Source organism: Chiloscyllium plagiosum, chromosome 3, assembly GCF_004010195.1.
Source record: "Chiloscyllium plagiosum isolate BGI_BamShark_2017 chromosome 3, ASM401019v2, whole genome shotgun sequence".
Lineage (NCBI taxonomy): Eukaryota > Metazoa > Chordata > Chondrichthyes > Orectolobiformes > Hemiscylliidae > Chiloscyllium > Chiloscyllium plagiosum.
This window is the reverse complement of record NC_057712.1, coordinates 34,431,717-34,451,791: the sequence shown is the minus strand read 5'-3', so window position 1 is coordinate 34,451,791 and position 20,075 is coordinate 34,431,717. Positions and strand designations below refer to the sequence as shown.

Sequence of the window (20,075 nt, the reverse complement as noted above, 5' to 3'; positions counted from 1 at the left end):
AATTGTACAAATATCTAATAGCCTTCATTCTTAGGGAGTTGGTGGAATTTATAAGAGAGGGTGAGAGTAATTCAGGTGGAAGAAAATAAGGTGATTATGGTCAGCAAGCAGATAACTTTAATAACAGAAAGAAAATATCCGCCAGCATTAGTGGGATGAAAGGAGCACAGTGAATAAATGTATGGAGGATGTTGGGCTGGAGGAATGAGATTATTTCAAAATTATCCTGTAGTGCGAAGACAACGAGTTGGCCACAAAAAGGCTATGGCACACCTCAGCTAATCATATGCGATGTGACTCATTCTGAATTGATATCATACTAAACAAGTTTTTTCTTGTCATTCTGAAACTCATAATCCCCAAAAAGGTATAGGAGATCAGTGTACAATCTGGTAACGTGTAAAAATTGCTTTAATTCAGCAAATGGTAGCATATAACACAATGAGGTACTGCCGTTATCAACAAACTTTCAAGTCTGCAGATGGTAAACAGAAAACTTGCTTTTGAATTCCAATTTCAATGGAACAATTCTACTGATGAGAAAACAGACTAGGGCGGATGCAGCAAAAAATGGTTTACATAGCTCACAAACACTCTCCAAAACTGTTACTATTGTTTGTCTCTGATTCCATAACAAAAGGCAACTGAAATACATCACCCTTCAGTCCAGTTTATAAATACACAACATATAAATTGAGTAATAGCATGCTATTTCCTGAATGCTTGCAGCGTCATTCAGAATTCTGAGAATGCTTTGCATCTCAAATAAAGAGACAAAACATTTTTGTCTGCAATACATTGGGTACAAATGCTTTGGATAGTTCAGCCTTTGGAAACACTGTCCCAGTTCTTTTGTTAGGTTTTTTTTAAGTGGTTACCTCAAAATGGCTTCAGTAGATACGGACCAACTTGCCACAGATTTAAAGAAAGGACCTCAATTTCTACACAAAGAAACAGGAAAAACTATGACTTTAGTAAGTTAATTATGAAACAGTTAAACTATCAAATCATTTAGCATTAAATATCAGTTTAAAAACAAAACCTGTCAGTTCTAGACTCTGACTTAGAACGACTTCTTTTCCTACGGAAGCCTGAAGCATCAAAGGACACACATATTCTCTGCATCTGGAATAGGTCATTAACCTGATACCAGAGGTTATAGCTTGAGGAGTGACACTCCACATCAAGTATGGCTGACTAGAAGTCTCTCTTGCTCCTACTGTCTGCCATGAGCATGTTGGAAGGATCTGCAGACTGACATTCAACCTGTTTGACCATATTATGGATGCATATTTACAGCCATCAAGTCTTGGAGTTTGACTTGAACTCAGAGCTTCTGACTCAGAGGCAAGAATGTGATCCACTGTGCCACAAGGCACCTACCCCTCTGCCACAAATGTTGAGACTACTAAATAACTGGGGAATTTTTTACTGAAGCCACTTGTCTTTCTGACTGTAGCCACTTGGTGTTCCAAGCCACAAACAGTTTGAAAGTCATACCTTTAGATTTGATTTACTCCCCCTGTAAGCAGAGTAATATATACATCTTGCTTGGCACCATTGTTGCACCAGTTCCTTTTTAACTTGATTGGATACAAACTGTTGTTTAATTATGAAAGCTTATTTGAGCAGCAAGTTAAAACTAGCTTCTTTCTGTGAAATTAATTGATTTTAATCAAAAAATCTCTTCAACTGTAATCAGACACTAACTGGAACTGAAGATACTGAACTGGTTCTGGATTCTTGTGTTCTTTGACGAGGCAAGGTGAAAACACAGCAGGACAAGCCAACTATAGCCTCTGGCAAGTCATCTTCATTGGTCCAATCATTAATATCTGGATTAAAACACTGGACACATTTCTTATATTTCTTTTCTATCTCATTCCAACCTCCCAACAGATAGATTTTACTGTCAAGAGTTGTCACACCAGCAGTACTAACACCAACTTGGAGAGGAGCAATTGAGCTCCATTGCCCTGTATAGGGACTGTAACATTCAACAGAAAGCACATCAATCCGCTCACCCCGAGCTCCGAGCTGACTTCCACCTAATACGTACACATGATCTGCAAGGGAAATGGCACAGTGCCACCCTCTTGGTGTGTTAAGATTAGTCTTATCTTGCCAACTGTCTGCTGACAGATCATAGGCTACGACTGAATGAGAATATGCATTATTGAGGTATCCTCCAGTTACCAGAATTTTGCCATCTGTGACAGCACTAGCATGACAGCACCTAGATATCTCTAAAGATGTCTTAAGCTGCCACTTGTTTGTTGCTGGTACATAGCATTCAAGAGAGGAAAGAGGACCATCTGAATTCCTCCCCCCAATTGCAAATAGTAAACCATTATAAACATTTAGGCTGAAGTGGGTGCGTCTGTGGATCATGTTCCCCAGATGAATCCAACTGTTGAATCGAGGATCATATCTGTAAAATGAATAAAAAGAAAATCAAAAGGTTTATATTGTAGGTTTTATAATCTTTCCAACAACAACTTAAGAATTTGTTTGCAATAACCTAATTAGCTTGATTGAGGCACATGGAACAGAATACAGTTAATTCAAGATCTAAGAATTTGTCAAGTAGAGTTTATTTTCAAAATCATTCACCCTACTTTAACAGAGGCTCTAATCTAACTTTATTTATTTGTTATTTTTAAATTTTTGTTCTCCTTGTCTGAAGGCAATGACCAACACTGAGTATACAAGTTCATGGGAAAGAAGTCATTTGCTAAAACATCCTGTGACTATGGAGGAGCAGTACCACCAAATATGATTCAATCCAAAGGAATATGTAGGTATACAGCAGTAGCCAACAGACTGTGGGAGTGGATACTGTGACTATGCCCCTATCCATTGTACAGCGTGTTACAGTCTTTCCTTTTATTCTGTCACAGCATGTGTGTTATTGGCTAGGCCAGGAATTCCTGCCCAACCCATGATTGCTCTTGAGAAGGTAGTGGTGAACCATTTTACGTAATCTGATGCAATCCATGTGATTTGGGTGCTGTGAACAACAGAGTTTGGATTTTGACACAAGCAGAGTGAAGGGAGGAATGTCAGAATCTCTATCAAGCTCCTTTGACAGCACCCTCCAAATCTCTGATCTCTAGCTCCTAGTAGGACATGAGCAACAGACGCATGGGAATGTACTACCTGCAAATTCTCCAAGTCACTCACGATGAAAAAGTGAGGACTGCAGAAGCTAGAGAGTCAGACCCAAAAGGTGTGGCACTAGAAAAGCACAGCAGGTCAGGCAACATCCAAGGAGGAGAGTCGACGTTTTGGGCATAAGGAATATTGAGCTTATGCCTGAGACGTCGACTCTCCTGCTCCTCAGATGCTGCCTCTGACTTGCTGTGCTTTCCAGCGCTATACTTCTTGAAGTCACTCACTCCTGACTTGGGAATATAAACAACTTTCCTTCACTATCATTGTGTCAAAATGCTGGGAAACTAACAATACTGTGGGTGCCTGTACACCTAGAGAACAGCAGTGGTTCAAAAGAGAGCTCACCACTATGTTTTCAAGGGTAATTAAGAATGGGCAATATATGCCCACAGCCGTACATCAAGTTAAAAAGAAAGTCCAAGTTATGATGACTTTGAGAGGGAGTTGTAGGTGGTGATGTTTCTACGCATTTGCTGTTCTTGTCCTTCCAAGTGGAAGATGTATGGGTATGGAAGGTTCTGTTGAATGACTCTTGATGTGCTGTTGCTGTGCATCTTATAAATGCATTGGTGAAGGCGATGCTGATTTGTCCCGGATAGCGTCAAGCTTCTTAAGTGTTGTTGGTGCTGTACTGATCGAGACAAGTAATGGATTCAGCACCTTCCTTACTTGTGCCTTCTAATTGGTGGACAGGCTTTGTGGAGTCAGGAGGAAAGTTACTCACATCAGAATTCCCAGTCTTTGACCTTGTTATATTATAAATTTCAGAACCTTTAAAAATTGTTCATAGATGAAAGAATCAACAGAGATAAACAGTTAAACATGGAAAGAAACAGCAATAACTCCGTCTGGAATAAACTATTAAGGGATAAGAACAAACTTAGACAAGAATTGAAAACATTCAGCCATGTCTGGAAAAAGAGAATCAAAACTACATGCAATAAACTTTAAATCATTGTTTCAGTACAGATTGTGAGATTTTTGAACAAGTAGCCAAACTAAAGATAACTTGTGGTGATTTACCTACTTCTCCTGTAGTTACACTAATCATATGATTACCCAGTTCAATTTCCTAATCAATGGTAACTCCCAGGATGTTGAGAATGGGGAATCAGTGACAGTAATGCCTTTGCATGTCAGAGGACAAAGGGCAATGGTTAGATGCTCTCATGCCAGAGATGGTCACCTCTTGGCAGTTGTATGAATGCTACTTGTCACTGATTAGCCCAAGCCTGAAAGTTATTTTGCTACATGGGGAGGCAGACTGCTTCATTGTCTGACTTCACTGAGTAGGAAATAGTGATGAACATTGTTCTGACCTCATGCCAGAGGGAAGGTTGCTGATAAAGTGTCAGATGATGATTTGGCCTGGGGCACTACGCTGAGGAATTTCAGCTATGATTCCTTAGACTGAGATAATTTATCTCCATAAACCACAGCCATCTTCCTTTGAACTAGGTAAGACTCCAGCCAGTGGACAGCTTCCACCCACCCCTAATTTCTACAGACTTCAGCTTTGCAAGGACATTTTAATGCCAAACTCAGTCAGATGCTGCCTTGACATCAAGGCACTCACTCTCAGCTCACCTCAATTCAGCTCTTTTGTCCAATTTTGGACACAGGCTGGAATGATGTAAAGAGCTGAGAGACTCTGGCAGAATCCAAACTGAGCATCAGTGAGCAGGTTATTGCTAAGAAAATGTTACTCAGCACAATCAAAGACTCTGTCCATCACTTTGTCAATGATCAACAGTTGATTAATGGGACAGTAACTGGTCAGGTAGGATTTGTCTTGCTTTTTATGGACAGCACACAGCTGGACTATTTTCCACATTGCTGGTTAGATATTATAGCTGTATTGGTTAGTATTATAGCTGTATTGCAGCAGATTAACTAGAGGCACAGATAATTCTGGAAAACAAGTCTTTCATATACTGTATCTATGATCAGAGCCTACATTATTCAATAAGTTCATCCATTTCTTGATATCAAATGGAATAAATAAATATGGTCAAAGACGGACTTCTCTGATGCTGGGATTCCAGAGGAAGCCAAGATGGATCATCAACATGGCAGTTCTGACTAAAAATGGGCATACAGTTGTTCCCACATTAATTCCAAAAGAAACAAATGTATGTATGCTTCCTTGGGAATAAGGGTTTGGAGACATAACTACTATGTTTCCCTACCTTGCCATTAGTTAGGATAATTACAGTTTTTTTTTTATTTACTAATACAATTTGGGTGTTGGTGACTGGGTCAGCATTTATTGCCCAGTCCTAGTTGCCTCTGAAAAGCTCATGGTGAGCTGCCTTCTTGAACTGTTGCATTCCACATGCTGTCAATCCGACTCACAATGTCATTAGGGAGGGAATTCCAGGATTTTGATCCAGCGACACTGAAGGAGTAGTAATATATTTACAAGTCAGAATGTGAGTGGCTTGGAGGATACTTACATTTGGTGATGTTCCCACATATCTGCTGCCCTTGTCCTTCTAGATGGAAATGGTCTCGTGTGTTTGGGGGATGCTGTCGAAGGATTGTTATTGAATTTCTGCTGCACACTGCCACTGAGTATCGGTGCTGAAGAGACTGAATGCTGGTCAACATGGTGCCAATCAAGCAGGCTTTGTTCTGTTTGGTGTCGAGCTCCTCAAGAGATGTTGGAACTGCACCCATGGAGGCAAATGGGGCATATTCCATCACACTTCTGATTTGTGCCTTGCATATGGGGAGTCAGGAGGCAAGTTACTCACTGCAATATTCCAAGCCTCTGACCTGCTCTTGTATCCAATATATTTATGTGGCTAGTCTAACTCAGTTTCTGGTAATTGGTAACCCACAGGATGTTGATAGTGGAGAAATCAATGATGATAATGCCATTGAATGTCAAGAGGGTGATGGTTAGATTATCTTTTATTGGAGATGGTCATTGCTGATATTTGTGTGGCATGAATGTTACTAAGCACTTTTCAGTCCAAATCTGGATATTGATGCATTTGAACATGTACTGCTTCAGGACCTGAGGAGTCATTAATTGTTCTGAACATTATCCAATTACCAACAAACATCCCCATTTCTATCTTTATGATGGAAGGAAGGTTAAGCGGCTGAAGATGGTTGGATCTAGGATACTTCCCTGAGAAGCTCCTGCAGAGATGTCATGGAACGGAGATGACTGACATCCCCCAGCCACAACCATTTTCCTGCGTACCGGGTATGACTCCAACCAGCAGAGAGTTTTCCCTGATTCCCATTCACTCCAGTTTTGCCATGGATCCTTGATGTCAAATTCTGTTAAAATGCAGCCTTGATGTCAAGAGCTGTCACACTCACATCAGTTCTTTTGTCTATGTTTGAACCATGGCTGTAACGAGGTCAGGAGCGAACAGGCCCTGGTGGAACCCAAACTGGCCACCACTGAGCAGGTTGTTGCTGAGCAGGTGCTGCTTGATAACATCTTTCAACACTTTATTGATGATAGAGACTATTCTGATGGGTAGTAATTGGCTGGTTTGGATCTCATAGAGTCCTAGTCATGGAGATGTACAGCATGGAAACGGACCCTTCAGTTCAACTCATCCATGCCAATCAGATATTCCAACCTAAGCTAATCCCATTTGCCAGCACTTTAGCCCATATCCCTCAAACCCTTCTTATTCATTTATCCATCCAGATGCCTTTTAAATGTTGCAGTTGTACCAGCCTCCACCACTTCTTCTGGCAGCTCATTCCATACATGCACCAACATCTGCATGAAAACGTTGCCCCTTAGGTCCCTTTTATATCTTTCCCCTCTTACCCTAAACCTATGCCCTTGAATTCCGGACTCCACCACCCCAGGGAAAAGACTTTGTCTATTTACCCTATCATGCCCCTCATGATTTTATAAACCTTTACAAGGTCATCCCTCAGCCTCCGATGCTCCAGAAAAAACTGCCCCAACCTATTCAGTCTCTCCCAGTAGCTCAAATCCTCTAACTCTGGCAACATCCTTATCAATCTTTTCTGAATCCTTTCAAGTTTCACAACAACCTTCTGATAGGAAGAAGACCAGAATTGCATGCAATATTCCGAAAGCGATCTAACCAATGTCCTGTACCTCCCAACTCCTATACTCAATACTCTGATCAATAAAGGAAAGCATACCAAATGCCTTCTTCATTATCCTAACAAACCTTACTTGCACTCCAAGGTCTCTTTGTTCAGCAACACTCCCTAAGACCTCACTATTAAGTGTACAAGTTCTGCTGCGCTTTGCTTTTCCAAAATGCAGCACCTCGCATTTATATAAATTAAACACCATTTGCCACTCCTCATCGCATTGGCCCATCTGATCAAGATCCCATTGTAATCTGAGGTAACCTGCTTCACTGTCCACTAAACCTCCAATTTTGGTTTCGTCTGCAAACTTACTACTCTTATGCTCACATCCAAATCATTTATATAAATGACAAAAGGTGGTGGACCCAGCACCAATCCTTGTGGCACACCACTGGACACAGGCCTCCAGTCTGAAAAACAACCCTCCACCACCTCTGTCTTCTACCATCGAGCCAGTTTTGCATCCAAATGGCTAGTTCTCCTTTTATTCCTTTTAACCTTGCTAACCAGTCCCCCATAGGGAACCTTGTCGAACGCCTTACTGAAGTCCATATAGATCACGTCCACCACTCTGCCCTCTTCAATCCTCTTTGTTATTTCTTCAAAAAACTCAAATCAAGTTCGTGAGCCATGATTTCCCACGCATAAAGACATGTTGACTATCCCTAATCAGTCCTTGCCTTTCGAAATACATGTACATCCTGTCCCTCAGGATTCCCTCCAACAACTTGTCCACCATTGACATCAGTCTCACCAGTCTATAGTCCCCCGGCTTGACCTTACCACCTTTCTTAAACAGTGGTGACACATTGGCCAACCTCCAGTATTCTGGCACCTTATCTGTGACTACCAATGATACAAATATCTCAGCAAGGGCCCCAGCAATCACTTCCCTATCTTCCCACAGAGCTTGAGGGTACACCTGATCAGATCCTGGGGATTTATTCACCTTATGCATTTCAAGACATCCAGCATCTCCTGCTCTGTAATATGGACATTTTTTCAAGATGTCACCACCTATTCCCCTACATTCTATATCTTCCATGTCCTTCTCCACAGTAAACACTGATACAAAGTACTCATTTAGTATTTCCCCCATCTCCTGTGGCTCCACACAAAGGATGGCTTGCTGATCTTTGAGGGACCCTATTCTCTCCCTAGTTACCCTTTTGTCCTTAATGTATTTGTAAAAACCCTTAGGATTCTCCTTAACCCTATTTGCCAAAGCTATCTCATCTTTTGTGTACAGGACACACCTAGGCAATTGTCCACATTATTGGATAGATTCTAATGTTGTAACTGTACTGGAACAGCTTAGCTAGGAGTGCAGCTAGTACTGGAACACAAGTCTTCAGTACTATTGTCAGAATGTTGTCAAAGCCCATAGCATCTGCAATATCCAATAGTTCCAATCCATTTCTTGCTATCACGTGGAGTGAATTCAATTGGTTATAAGCTAGCAATTCTGCTGGGGACCTCTGGAGGAGGCCAAAATGGACTGTCAATTTGGCACTTATTTTGATCGTCAGTTGAGAATCTAACAAATAGAGGCATGCCATGTTTGTCCTGTGGCACACCCTGTTCCATGCGATAAGCCCACCGAAACCTGCAACCCATTCTCAAAGATGAAAGATTTAACAGTAATCTAAGTTTGTTCAATTTATCATTTACGATGATGGAAACTTGTTTGGACGTGTAGCTAATTTGAGAAAAATGGTATTATATTTATGTGGCAATAATATGTTTTAGGATTGTGGAGAGGAATTGAAGGCTGGAGACTGAATAACAATTTGGTAGATTTGTGGGGTCAAGGGCTTTTTTTGAAGGAGATAGGTCAAGAGACAGATTTAAAGAGAGGTTCAATACCTGAAGGGGAGAACAATTTATAAATTCAGCTAACGTGAGGGCCTGCAGGGAGAGTTGGGTGATCAGCAATTTGGTATAAATTATAAAAAGATTTTAAAACAAGACAGAAGGTGAAAGAAAGCATAAGGCAATAAAATGTTCTGAGCAGAAATGGTAAAAGTATTTTTAATTACTTTTGTAAATTAGGTTTAATACTGTGGCACTAAAATTAATTCTGATGTACAAGTAACTTTGTTGCTGTTAGATTGGGGTTTGAATTAGCAGTTTTTGGAGAGACAAACAAAAAGTTAAATTATATGTATTCAAATGAACATGTTAACATGCATATTTCAAACACAATACATCACTTAATAGCAGTTTAGAATATATATATGATAATTGCTTATTATTAACAAGCTCCACGTGTGATTAAGTGTATTTAACTTGAATCAGCATTTAAAGTTATACGAAAAGCACGTTTGTAAAACAAAAACATTGCAATCCAATCAAGGAAACACGATGAAAGTTACCTTTAGAGGGTTTCATTACAATAGGAAATGTTGTAAATAACATTAGAAGCAATCTTAATATATTTTATTACAAAATGCTTGCTGGAAACTTTTAAATTTAAATTTTCTACTTTCCTATTTGTGCAAACATGGTGACTATTCTGATAAGGTACCAGCAGATTTTAAACATTTATGGCATGGTCATTGCAAAAAAATCAATATCAAGTTACCTGCAGAAGTTGCTCACTGCATGCTTCGCCTGATTCCTGGCATCATTTTGATCTTCTCCACCAGCTACATACAGAAATCCATCCATTACAGCTACACATTGATTGAAACTTTTATAAGGCATTTCAGCAAGTTTGTTCCAAACATGTTCAGAATCTCTGTACAGAATATCTCTGCTGAGTGATTTTTCTGATAGGTCTAGACGACCACCCACAATTGCTAGAACTCGGAGGCCACTGCGAACTTTTGTTCTTCTGGACTGTAAAGTGTTCTGTTGATAAGGCAACAGGTGGTAGTTCATGGCCTCTACCAGAAGTTTATGACAATCCTGATCTTCCATCATTCTTGGCACTGTCTGAACATAGTTCACCAGGTCTTGTGCTGAGATTGTACAAAATCGAATGGTGTTCAATAAACCTGCTGCATACTTAACCCTATTATTGTCAAAATCCAGCCATTTCATTGCAATCTGGAATGCTGCGATTTCTGAGGGCAATCGCAGGGTATCATCCAGCATAAATTCCATGATTTGTTCAAAGGTGAGTTTAAAAAACTGGTCCCTTTCTGAAAATTCGAGGAAATTGTCAGTAATAAATTTATGTGCTGCTTCCTTCGTATTTTTGAGTCCATAAGTTTCTGCAATGTTAACAATGTACATGCAATTCTCAACATTGATTTCCTGCATCAAAAAATCACAGCACATCTTTATGAGAGAGTGAATTTTGAGCAGGTTAGCTGTTGCTATTGTGCTACCAATTGTATATAATGACAGTGTTATTTTTCCACAATAGGCATAAGTAATAACTGTGACAAGACCAATAGGAGAGATGTCATCAAGATCTACTCTTTGGATTGATGGATCTTTAGTCAGAATATTCCTGAAGAATTCACTGGAAGAAGCCATTACCAATTTATGAACATCAAAAGATTTGTTTTTTGTAGCAACGGTTAAATCACACAAAAATTTCTCTTGCCTCATTTTGCTGAGTGCTTCCAAAAGACTGGAACTGTATGAGCAGTTAGATATTTCAGTGGAAATACAGCTAAAACCATTGTCTCCATCTAAGAGGCCATTCAGATGCATGACCGTACTTTCTTCCACAATAACAGTAGTCTCTTTGTTCTCCATTTTATTCTTTTTAACATTTTTCTTCTTTGGTGCCATGACTGTAATTATCACAATCAGGATCTGGAACATATATATTTATTTATAAACTGAGTAATTGCACAAATATTTAATAATAAATTGTAGATATAAACATGCATTACAATGACAGAACTTGGGTTGTAATTGTCATCCCCACTGAAGATAATAACTTGCAGTCTACTTTGGCTTACTAAATATATTAAATATACTAAGCATTCTTAAAATGTCAAATTTGAAAATCTAAAGCAAAGTCAGTAAATGCTGGAATTTCATGCCAAGTCAAAGCTGTATGCTCTAGCAATTTCTGCGTTCCCTTTGATCTTTAAGTAATATTGTCATAAGAATGAACTTTTTTTCACAAAACTGTTAAGTTACAATACATGCATATTCCAAGATTACAAACTTTATTATCTACATAAATATTGAATAGGATTGAAAATAATACTAATTTCCAAAGTGCTGAAACAATTAGAGGCACAAATTATAGAGCACAAATTATAGTAATAAGATGCTGAGCAACCTCAAATTGTATATAGTAGCATTCCACCTTTAGGAATTCTTCAACATCAGTTATAGGTGTATTTACAAAAAAGGCAGGAATCACTTACTAAAATAGATCTGACCTGGCTTGGTCCTGAAGATGTGAAACTGAATGGGCAATTTTGGGCCCAGTGTGAACACCTACCCCACAGCATAGATATCACTCACTGAAGTTTTGGGAATTTGAATGCATTCTGCATTCATTGCAATAAAGTGTATCCATATTGTAGAAATTGCAAATCTGTTTCTACAGCTCCATCCCAACATTGATGTCACTAATCAAATAATATAATTTTTTCCCCAGTTAAAAGATCCTGAAAATCGAAGTTCTATTCAGGTGAAATACACCCACAAAACAAAACATTAGAAATCTGAAATACAGATTCATAGCTCAAGAAGCACTGATGGAGACACAAAGGCTCTTTTTTTTCCTTTGTGGGATGTGGGCATCCCAGGCAAGGTTAGCATTTACTGCCCTCCATATTTGCCCTTGAACAGATTGGCTCTCTCGGCCATCTCAAATAGCAGTTAAGTATTGACCATATTGCTGTGGATTTAGCGACACATGCTGGCCAGACCAGGTGAGAATGGCAGATTTTCCTTCCATGAAATAAGTTAGTGAATCAGATGAGATTTTAGTATTCAAAATAACCATTAGACAAGTTCTTTTTAATTCCAGATTTTGCTAAATTCTGCCATGGTGGGATTTGAACATATTCCCCAATCATTAGTCTGTATCTTGATTACTAGTCCAGAGACAATACTGGTATGCCATCACCTTCCAATGAAAGGTTACTGTGATTAATGAAAGGTCATCAATCTCAAGCATTATCCCTACCTTCCTCTCTCCACAGGTGCACTTTTCACCTGCTGTGTGTTTCCTCTATATTTGCATTCATATGACACTTTCACAATTTTAGGATTAGATTAGACTAGACTACTTACAGTGTGGAAACAGGCCCTTCGGCCCAACAAGTCCACACTGACCTGCCGAAGCGCAACCCACCCAGACCCATTCCCCTACATTTATCCCTTCACCTATCAGTACGGGCAATTTAGCATGGCCAATTCACTGGATGTCCCAAAGCACTTCACAAAGTATTGTTACTGTTGCAATTTAGGGAATGTGGCACATGATATGCACATTTCAAAATCCCACAAAACAACCTTATGTTAATAATTTGGCCAGAAATAAAAGTTAGGATTTAAAACGTTTAAAATAAAGATTAGAAATGACTTGAAGTATCTGAGCAATACGTTAGCAATCACTTGTGGAAAGGCTGGTAAAAGAATATGGTCGCAGTGAGATAAAGATTCAGCCCATGACATTCCTTCCCTCTTTACATCTGCTTATGTGCATCATTCAGCTCCAGGAATAGTAACACTGCAGCTTAGATCCCAGCAGCTCTCACAGGGCTTTCCATATTAAGATTGTTTCAAATAAAGTTGCTGGCTTTCTGAAGTTGGCGGTGGGGGGCAAGGACTACATTTCATTCATTATAATTAGTTTTCATTATAAAACTGTTCCCTAGTAGATAATCGACTTCAACAGGGAAGGCATCAATGATCTCACGCAGCAAAGTTAAAGATCTTAACTCATGCAAAAGCACAATATTTAAACTGAAGTTGGAAAAGGCTGACAAAAAGGTTATAATTATAATTGTTTAATACTTTCATCGCCCAAGTAAGTTGACACACTAAATCAATAACGAGCATAAAATTCACTAACTCAATTATAACTGTTCTTTACAAAAGAATATTTCGTGTGAACGTACGTCCCTCTTGAAATGTAAACTTTATACACCTCCAATTTTCCGACTAGTTTTTCCTGAACTTTTAAATACGATCGAGTATTGCATTACAACCGATTTCGCAAATTTTGAGGGACATACCTTAAGAGACAACCGCTTTTCCTTGCTGTTAATGTTAGTAAATTTGGCACCGTGTTCTCTACTCTATTACTGAAGACTAACGGTGAAACCAGCATTGGAAAACTTTAAAAAAAATGATTCTGCGCGTTGCGTGTCCGTTAAATGAGAAGACGGTGCGGACGAGAACGCATTTCCGGGCGTGTATTTTGAGTTCATTTAGGGTGGTAGTTTCAGGTAATTCTGTGTGCCTGCGAATGAGGAGCGAGGTATGGCAGAAGGGATAGTGCAAAAAGTATTGCATCTGAAAGAACGCCTGCTTGGAGTCAGCGATTCAAATAAGGTGTGTTTGTGGGTTGCCAGTAATCGTTCTAAACTGGACTGACCCTATATTATATTCCGAGCATTGTTACCTTCACAGACAAAGTGAGAACTGGAGATTCAATGCTCAGGAAGAAACTCACCAACTAATTGAATTCTGAGGTGAATATAATTGCTAATTTTTGTGCAACTTAATGGAACAAAATTATTTCTAGAGTTAGTTAAAGTAGGTACCATAAGCTATTTCTTTCTCTTGGATAATTTGTACCTGAAACAAAATTTCCAGGTTTACTTATTAATGCAGAGACTGTGTACACAACACATGCCAATCTAGAAAACTAGGGTAGTTCAATGACTGTAATAAAGCCTGATACAATCACCCCAAAGTCATCAAATTAAAGCAGCTCTGAATGGAGACCAGTGGCCAATAAATCCATCAGAAATGGATAGTGGTATTAAGAATGTGGTATAAGCTCTAGGTATATCTTTCATTCTTGGTATTGAAATTGTTTGCTTTATTGTGCACTGTTGTAAAGATAATAAACTCCTCCCCTTCCCTCTATTTCCAGAGGAGGACATCAGCCAGTTTTGCAAATCAGGTGATGTGAAAAATTGAGATCTTCCATAAATAGCTTGGCTTCAGTTGTCCTAAAAGTCGTTTGGGCCCTGGTTTATTGGAGTTTCTAATCTACTTGTACAATAGCGCAATCTTAGAGTATTAGATAGTAGGAATACTGCCTTGTGATCTAAGATGGACTTTGATCTTTTCTCATGTTATGTAATTCTTGTAAAGTTGGGCCAAATACTTTGTGAAATGAAAATTTCATTTGACTAGTTTGCTTTGATATAAGGATGAAAGTTACCATTTAGTTGTACAACTTCTGTTTATATAGTCTCATTAAATTAAATAAGTGATAAACATCCCATGTCTACTTAACAATACCATGATGTCTAGTTATTCTGGGCTGATTCCTGGAATGAAGGGATTGATTTATGGAGAACAGATAAACAGATTAGGTCTTTATTCACTTGAGTTTAGAAGAATGAGGACTGATTTTATTAATATATTGAGTGTACTTAATTGGGTTCATGTTGAGAAGATGTTACAATTAGTGGGGGAATCTTAATCTAGGGACATGGTTAGAATTAAAAGAGGAGGTAGACTTTTTTGAGCTACCAAAGAGTTGAGGGCTATAAGGAGGTGGCACAAATGAGTTGAGGCCTGTGGCAGATCAGGCATGTTCTTATTGAATGGTGTGGAATGCTTGAAGGACTGAATAGTCCCTCCTCTTATTTCTTGTGTTCTCTTGCACTATTTTCAAACTTTTCGTCTTGCTGAAAGCTCCCAGAGCTTTTAAATGTTGGCCATCTTTCACCAGAGATACAAAATTTGAACAGTTGAATCAGTATAATCGACAGTGCTGGAGAAGGAAAAAAGCAATTAATCTTTTAGGTCTGATGAAAAATCAACAGGCACAGTGTTAACTCTGCTTTTTTACCCACAGATGTTGTCAGATGTGCTGAGTTTCTGTTTCAGATCTGCAGCATCCACAGTACCTTGTTCTATTTTAATCTTTTAGGTCAATATCCTTAGAACTGGGAAATGTAATAGATTTTTAAGCAAGTGAACAGAGTGGAAAGAGACTAAAAATTCCAAGAGGAAGAATTGAGGTGTGTAAAACAGGAGAAATTAAATGACAGAAGGGTGTGTGATCCAGATACAAATGAAGTGGTAATGAGGCAAGTGAAGAAACAAATGTGTCGAGAAATGTTGTGGCGTGGCAGAGTGTTGATTTCTTGTTATTCAAAAACGAGAGAAAAATAAAGGTAAAATCATTGTGCAAAGGGAGAGGAAACAAATGAGTGCCCAAATTATAATCTTGAGATTGTTATAATAAATTCTGGAAGTTTGTAAAGTGTGTAATTGAAAGCTAAGTTTGCTTGAGTTTATGTTAATTTGGAACACTGCAGGAAACTGAGGACAGAGAGGTTGGCATGAGATCAAGATGAAAAATTAAAGCAACAAGAGACCAGAATGGTGGGTTTGTTTTGTGGACTGAACAAAGATATTTCAAAATGTAGAAAACCAGTCTGTGTTTGGTCACCCCCACTAAGAGCAGATTGCATTTTGAGCAATGGATTGAAAGAAGTACGTATAATGAAAAAGGACTGTAAATATTCAACTTCCGTTATTTCACTTTAATGCCCGAGACTGTCATGACCCTAAAATTGGGTTGAATAAGGACAATACAGTCCTAAACTGGCTGCTGTGGTCATCTGACTAGCTTGAGCCAGGCATGTGAATCCACTTATAAAGGAGGATCAGTCTGAGTGGACTTAACATCATTGTAAAAGGACATCAAAACTCCGATCCATAGCCCCCAGTTGATTCATTTATTCTGGGAGTTACACTGAGATAAAAGATTATCTGTGGAGTATTCAGCTTGGGAAAACAATAAGCAAGAATGAAAACATAGATCTTCCTCAATAACTTTGACAAGGTTCTGCATGGTGGACTAGTTAGCAAGGTTAAATCACATTGATTTCAGGGAGAGCTAATGATTTGGATACAAAATTGGCTTGAAGATAGGAGACAGAAGGTTGTGGTGGAGGGGTGTTTTTCAGACTGGAGGCCTGTCTATGCTTGTTTTTATTCAATAGTGTATTGATTATAGGAGTTTGGATGTATATTGCAGTTGTGTAGGGTATTAGTTAGGCCACTTTTGGAATATTGCATTCTGTTCTGATCTCCCTGCTATAAGAAAGATGTTGTGAAACTTGAAAGAGTTCATAACGTACGGTTGAGGGTGTGAGCTATAGAGAGAGACTAAATATGGCTATTTTCCCTGAAGTATCTGAGGCTGAGGTGTGACCTTATAGAGGTTTATTAAATCATGAAGCATGGATAGGGTGAATAACCAAGGTCTTTTTCCCAGGCTGGGAGAGTCCAAAACTAGAGGGCATAGTTTTAAGGTGAGAGAGAAAAGGTACAAAAAGGACCTAAAGGGCAACCTTTTCATGTCGAGGGTGGTGGCTATATGGAATGAACTGTGGAGGCTGGTACAACTACATTTAAAAGGCACATGGATAGGTATATGAATAGGAAGGATTTAGAGGGATATGGGCGAAATCTCACAAAGGGACTTGATTGATTTAGGATATCTAAGTCGGCATGAATGAATTGGACTGAACAGTCTGTTTCTGTGCTATGCAACTCTGACTCTATAACTGCTTTGAAGTATGATGAGATTCTTGGTAAAATGGATTTGTGAACAAGGACTGAAAGGCACTCATGCTCAAGCTGAGACACCAGGTGATGAAAAAGCAACTTGCAATAATGGCAAGTGAAAACGAGGGGACTCTTGCAGCTTTACCATTATGGAGAAAACAAGACAACAGCTAAGCAGTTAAACTCTGCTTTCATTTTCACAACTCAGTCTTTTTAAAAAAACCTATAAGCTGTACTGCCTTTACCTTTCTGTCGGAACCAGATAATCCTCCCTTTTTTTCCTTAAAAGCTCATTCCCTGTGTTTTGTGTGTTTGTTGTGTTTATTTTTGTTTCGGATGAATAAAACTCCACTCATTTTCATGTGAGAAAATTGCGAATTCAACTCTACATTGTGATCTGCTTGACTACATTTTAATTGAAATGTAATAGTTTTTTTGGTCACAATAAAGTAAATTACTCTTTTATCTGGAAGAAGTTTTAGACTTTGGATAGATAGGAGAAGGTGTAAAAGGGCAGGTGTTGCAAATCCTGCATTGGTAAGGAAAGATACCATAAGAAACATAAGGGTGTAATTGAGAAGGTCATTAGAGTGTTGTGGAGTCCATTTAAAGTATTGATGGGGAAAGGAAGGAGGCGTTTGGTGGCATCATTTGGAAATAGAGGAGAATAGTTCATTAAATGCAGAGGCTGGTGAAGTGGAACGTAAGGATCCAATTGTGGTTTTCGAGGGAGGGTATAAGTACATGAAATAATACAGACACCGTCAAGGGCCCTGTCACCACTCTTCAGAGGGAAATCCTCAATTGAGGAAAAAGGAAGACATCTCAGAAGTGCTCTTGTGGATTGTTCCTTCATTCGAACAGATATGAGAAGTGGACATGCTGGGCAAATAGAATGGAGCCCTTACAGGAAATGGGGTATAAGAAAGTGTAATCTTGGTAGCTGAGAGAGTTGCTGTGGTTATAATGGACATTTGTTCATGGCCTACTCCAGTAATAGAGAAGTCAAGGAAGTGGAGAGTCAGAGTTTGTCTGTTTGAAGTTGAGAGAAGGGTGGAAACTAGGCACGAGATGAAATTTACCTGTTTAAGGCAATAGGCAGAAAACCGTTTGATACTATCATCAATGTGGTTGAAAAAGGCATTAGAAAAGGCTCCAGCGTAGTAGACGAGATCAAGAAATGTTCCATATGTCCTACAAAAAGCCAGGCGTAGCTAGGATTGATAGGAATAAGCATAGTAACGCATTTGATTTCCAAGTAATCCCGCAGACATGCCTCTACTCCTAGTTAGAAAATATGTAAAGCACTGAAAGAGGTCACACAGCCTAAAAAAATTGACTGCAATGTCTTTTCCGTTCCTTTCTGAATCTCTCGGCCTCGTGCAGTAACTCCCTTCAATAACCTACTATACATTATTAGTACAGTGAATGGCCTTTGAAATACCCACCCCCTTTTATATGCGATCTTTTCCATCTCTGGCCTTGTTCTGGATGAGTCCATTGACTTCCTAGAACTAACCAAAATCTTTCTCACTAACTGCATGCCACTCCAACACTCCTTCATTAAGGCCATGCTGTTAAGAACCCTGTCCACACTGCTGTGGTGTGGCAAATTTACTTGTAACTTCCTTTCTTGTGCGCACATACATTCCATTGATTTTTTTTTTTTAAGAAAATAGATTGGTAAATAGGACATTATCTACTCATTCTGGTGTAGTTAAACAATTGGCTGTTTAAAGACAAACAGTCCAGTTTTCATGATGTCCTGCAGCTATATTCCTAAATCACCATTAGCTATAACCTCTAGGTTAGAAGGTTCTGGATTTTAGTTTCACTCCAGGACTTGAGCACAGTACTCAAGGCTGAGACTCCAGTGTAGCATTCAGACAACACTGCATTATGAGAACAGCTGTCATTCAGATGATATGTTAAACCAAATCCTGGTATGCCCTCTCCAATGGACATAACTTAGACCCTTGGCACTGTTTCCAGATAATCTGATTTATCAACATAATCCTGGTAATAATCACTCCTGAACCAACATCATGAAATCTCTAATCATTATTACATTGCTTGCAAGTTTGCTATATGCACACTGGCTGCCATGTTTCCTGTATAGCAATGATGACCACACCTTCGGAGTGCTTTAAAGCCAATGAAATATTGTTAGGCATCAAGTCATGAAAGGAGCTTTATTAATGCAAGCTTTTATTCTGGTTGTATTCTTTCTTTTGGTCAATTTACTCAATTTGTACCCCAAGCCCCCAAAACAATCTATGTTTCCTTACTTAATGGTGACTTACAAATACTTAATTGACTTTTTACTGGTTCGGGATCTCCTATGGTTGTGAAAGATATCTTAAATATGCAAGTTTGTTCTCTTGTAGATCTTCAATCTTGACTAGCAAAAGCTGTTTTATTTCTGTTTTCAACTTTTTTTTTTGGCATCTGACCTCCTGTGGTCTTTCATTGCTGCAGCTTCTCATGGTAAAATATTTACCTGCCACATCTATCAGCATGTGAATGTGATAGCCAATTAAAGAATGAGGTGGAGGTTCCACAAATGTTCCCACCTCAATGATGGGGGTGCTCAACACCAAAGGACAAGGCTGAAGTATTTACATCCAGTGTCAGCAGGAAGTGCATTTCCTCCACCTCCAGAGGACCCCAGTACCCAGCCTTTAATCAATTTTGGTTCCATCAACATGATATTAGGAAATGGTTTGAGGTTTGGATACTCCAAAGACTTTGGAACCTAGCAACATTCTGGTAAGAGTACTGAGGACATGTGCTCCAGAATTGAGTACATCTTTAGTCAAGCTGTTATATATATCTGCTCAATCAATGAAATACCATTCGTCATAGAAATGAGGATGTACTCTCATCAGCAAACAATGTTTCGTATCATTCCCAATTTCTTGGATATTAAAGCAGTTTGTGTCCATATGCAGCAAGTCCTGGACAGCATCTAGGCTTGAGCTGATAAGTGACGAGTAACATTTGCACCACACAAGTGGCAGGCAATGGTCATCTCCAACAAGAGAAAATCCAACCATTGGCCTTTTGATGTTCAATGGTATTCCATTTTTGAAACCCTAAACATCAACATC

At 39.0% G+C, this 20,075-nt stretch overlaps 2 protein-coding genes across 4 annotated transcripts in view; one reads left to right on the top strand and one right to left on the bottom strand.

Annotated features, from left to right (window-relative positions):
• Positions 1–393: 393 nt before the first annotated feature.
• klhl31 (kelch-like family member 31) lies at positions 394–13,576 on the bottom strand. Its single transcript, XM_043679557.1, has 3 exons — positions 13,440–13,576; positions 9,863–11,049; positions 394–2,431 (listed from the first exon to the last, which is right to left on the bottom strand). The coding sequence occupies exons 2-3, from the start codon at positions 11,023–11,025 to the stop codon at positions 1,699–1,701; spliced, it is 1,896 nt and encodes a 631-aa protein (XP_043535492.1). The 5' UTR covers positions 11,026–11,049; positions 13,440–13,576; the 3' UTR covers positions 394–1,698.
• A 15-nt stretch (positions 13,577–13,591) lies between these two features.
• Positions 13,592–20,075, top strand: part of eloal (elongin A, like) — a 118,462-nt gene continuing 111,978 nt past the window's right edge. For all 3 annotated transcript variants that reach the window (XM_043679545.1, XM_043679536.1, XM_043679526.1), the window contains exon 1: positions 13,592–13,758. In XM_043679545.1, the coding sequence (XP_043535480.1) occupies positions 13,687–13,758 (72 nt within the window). In that variant the 5' untranslated portion in view covers positions 13,592–13,686. The remainder of the gene's footprint in view (positions 13,759–20,075) is intronic.

Bases quoted from the DNA above. Each gene is read 5' to 3' on its own strand.
- klhl31 (XM_043679557.1), bottom strand. From the start codon at position 11,025: ATGGCACCAAAGAAGAAAAATGTTAAAAAGAATAAAATGGAGAACAAA. The intron at 2,432-9,862 runs GTAACTTGATAT...TTCATTTTACAG, and splicing joins GCAGTGAGCAACTTCTGCAG to ATATGATCCTCGATTCAACA.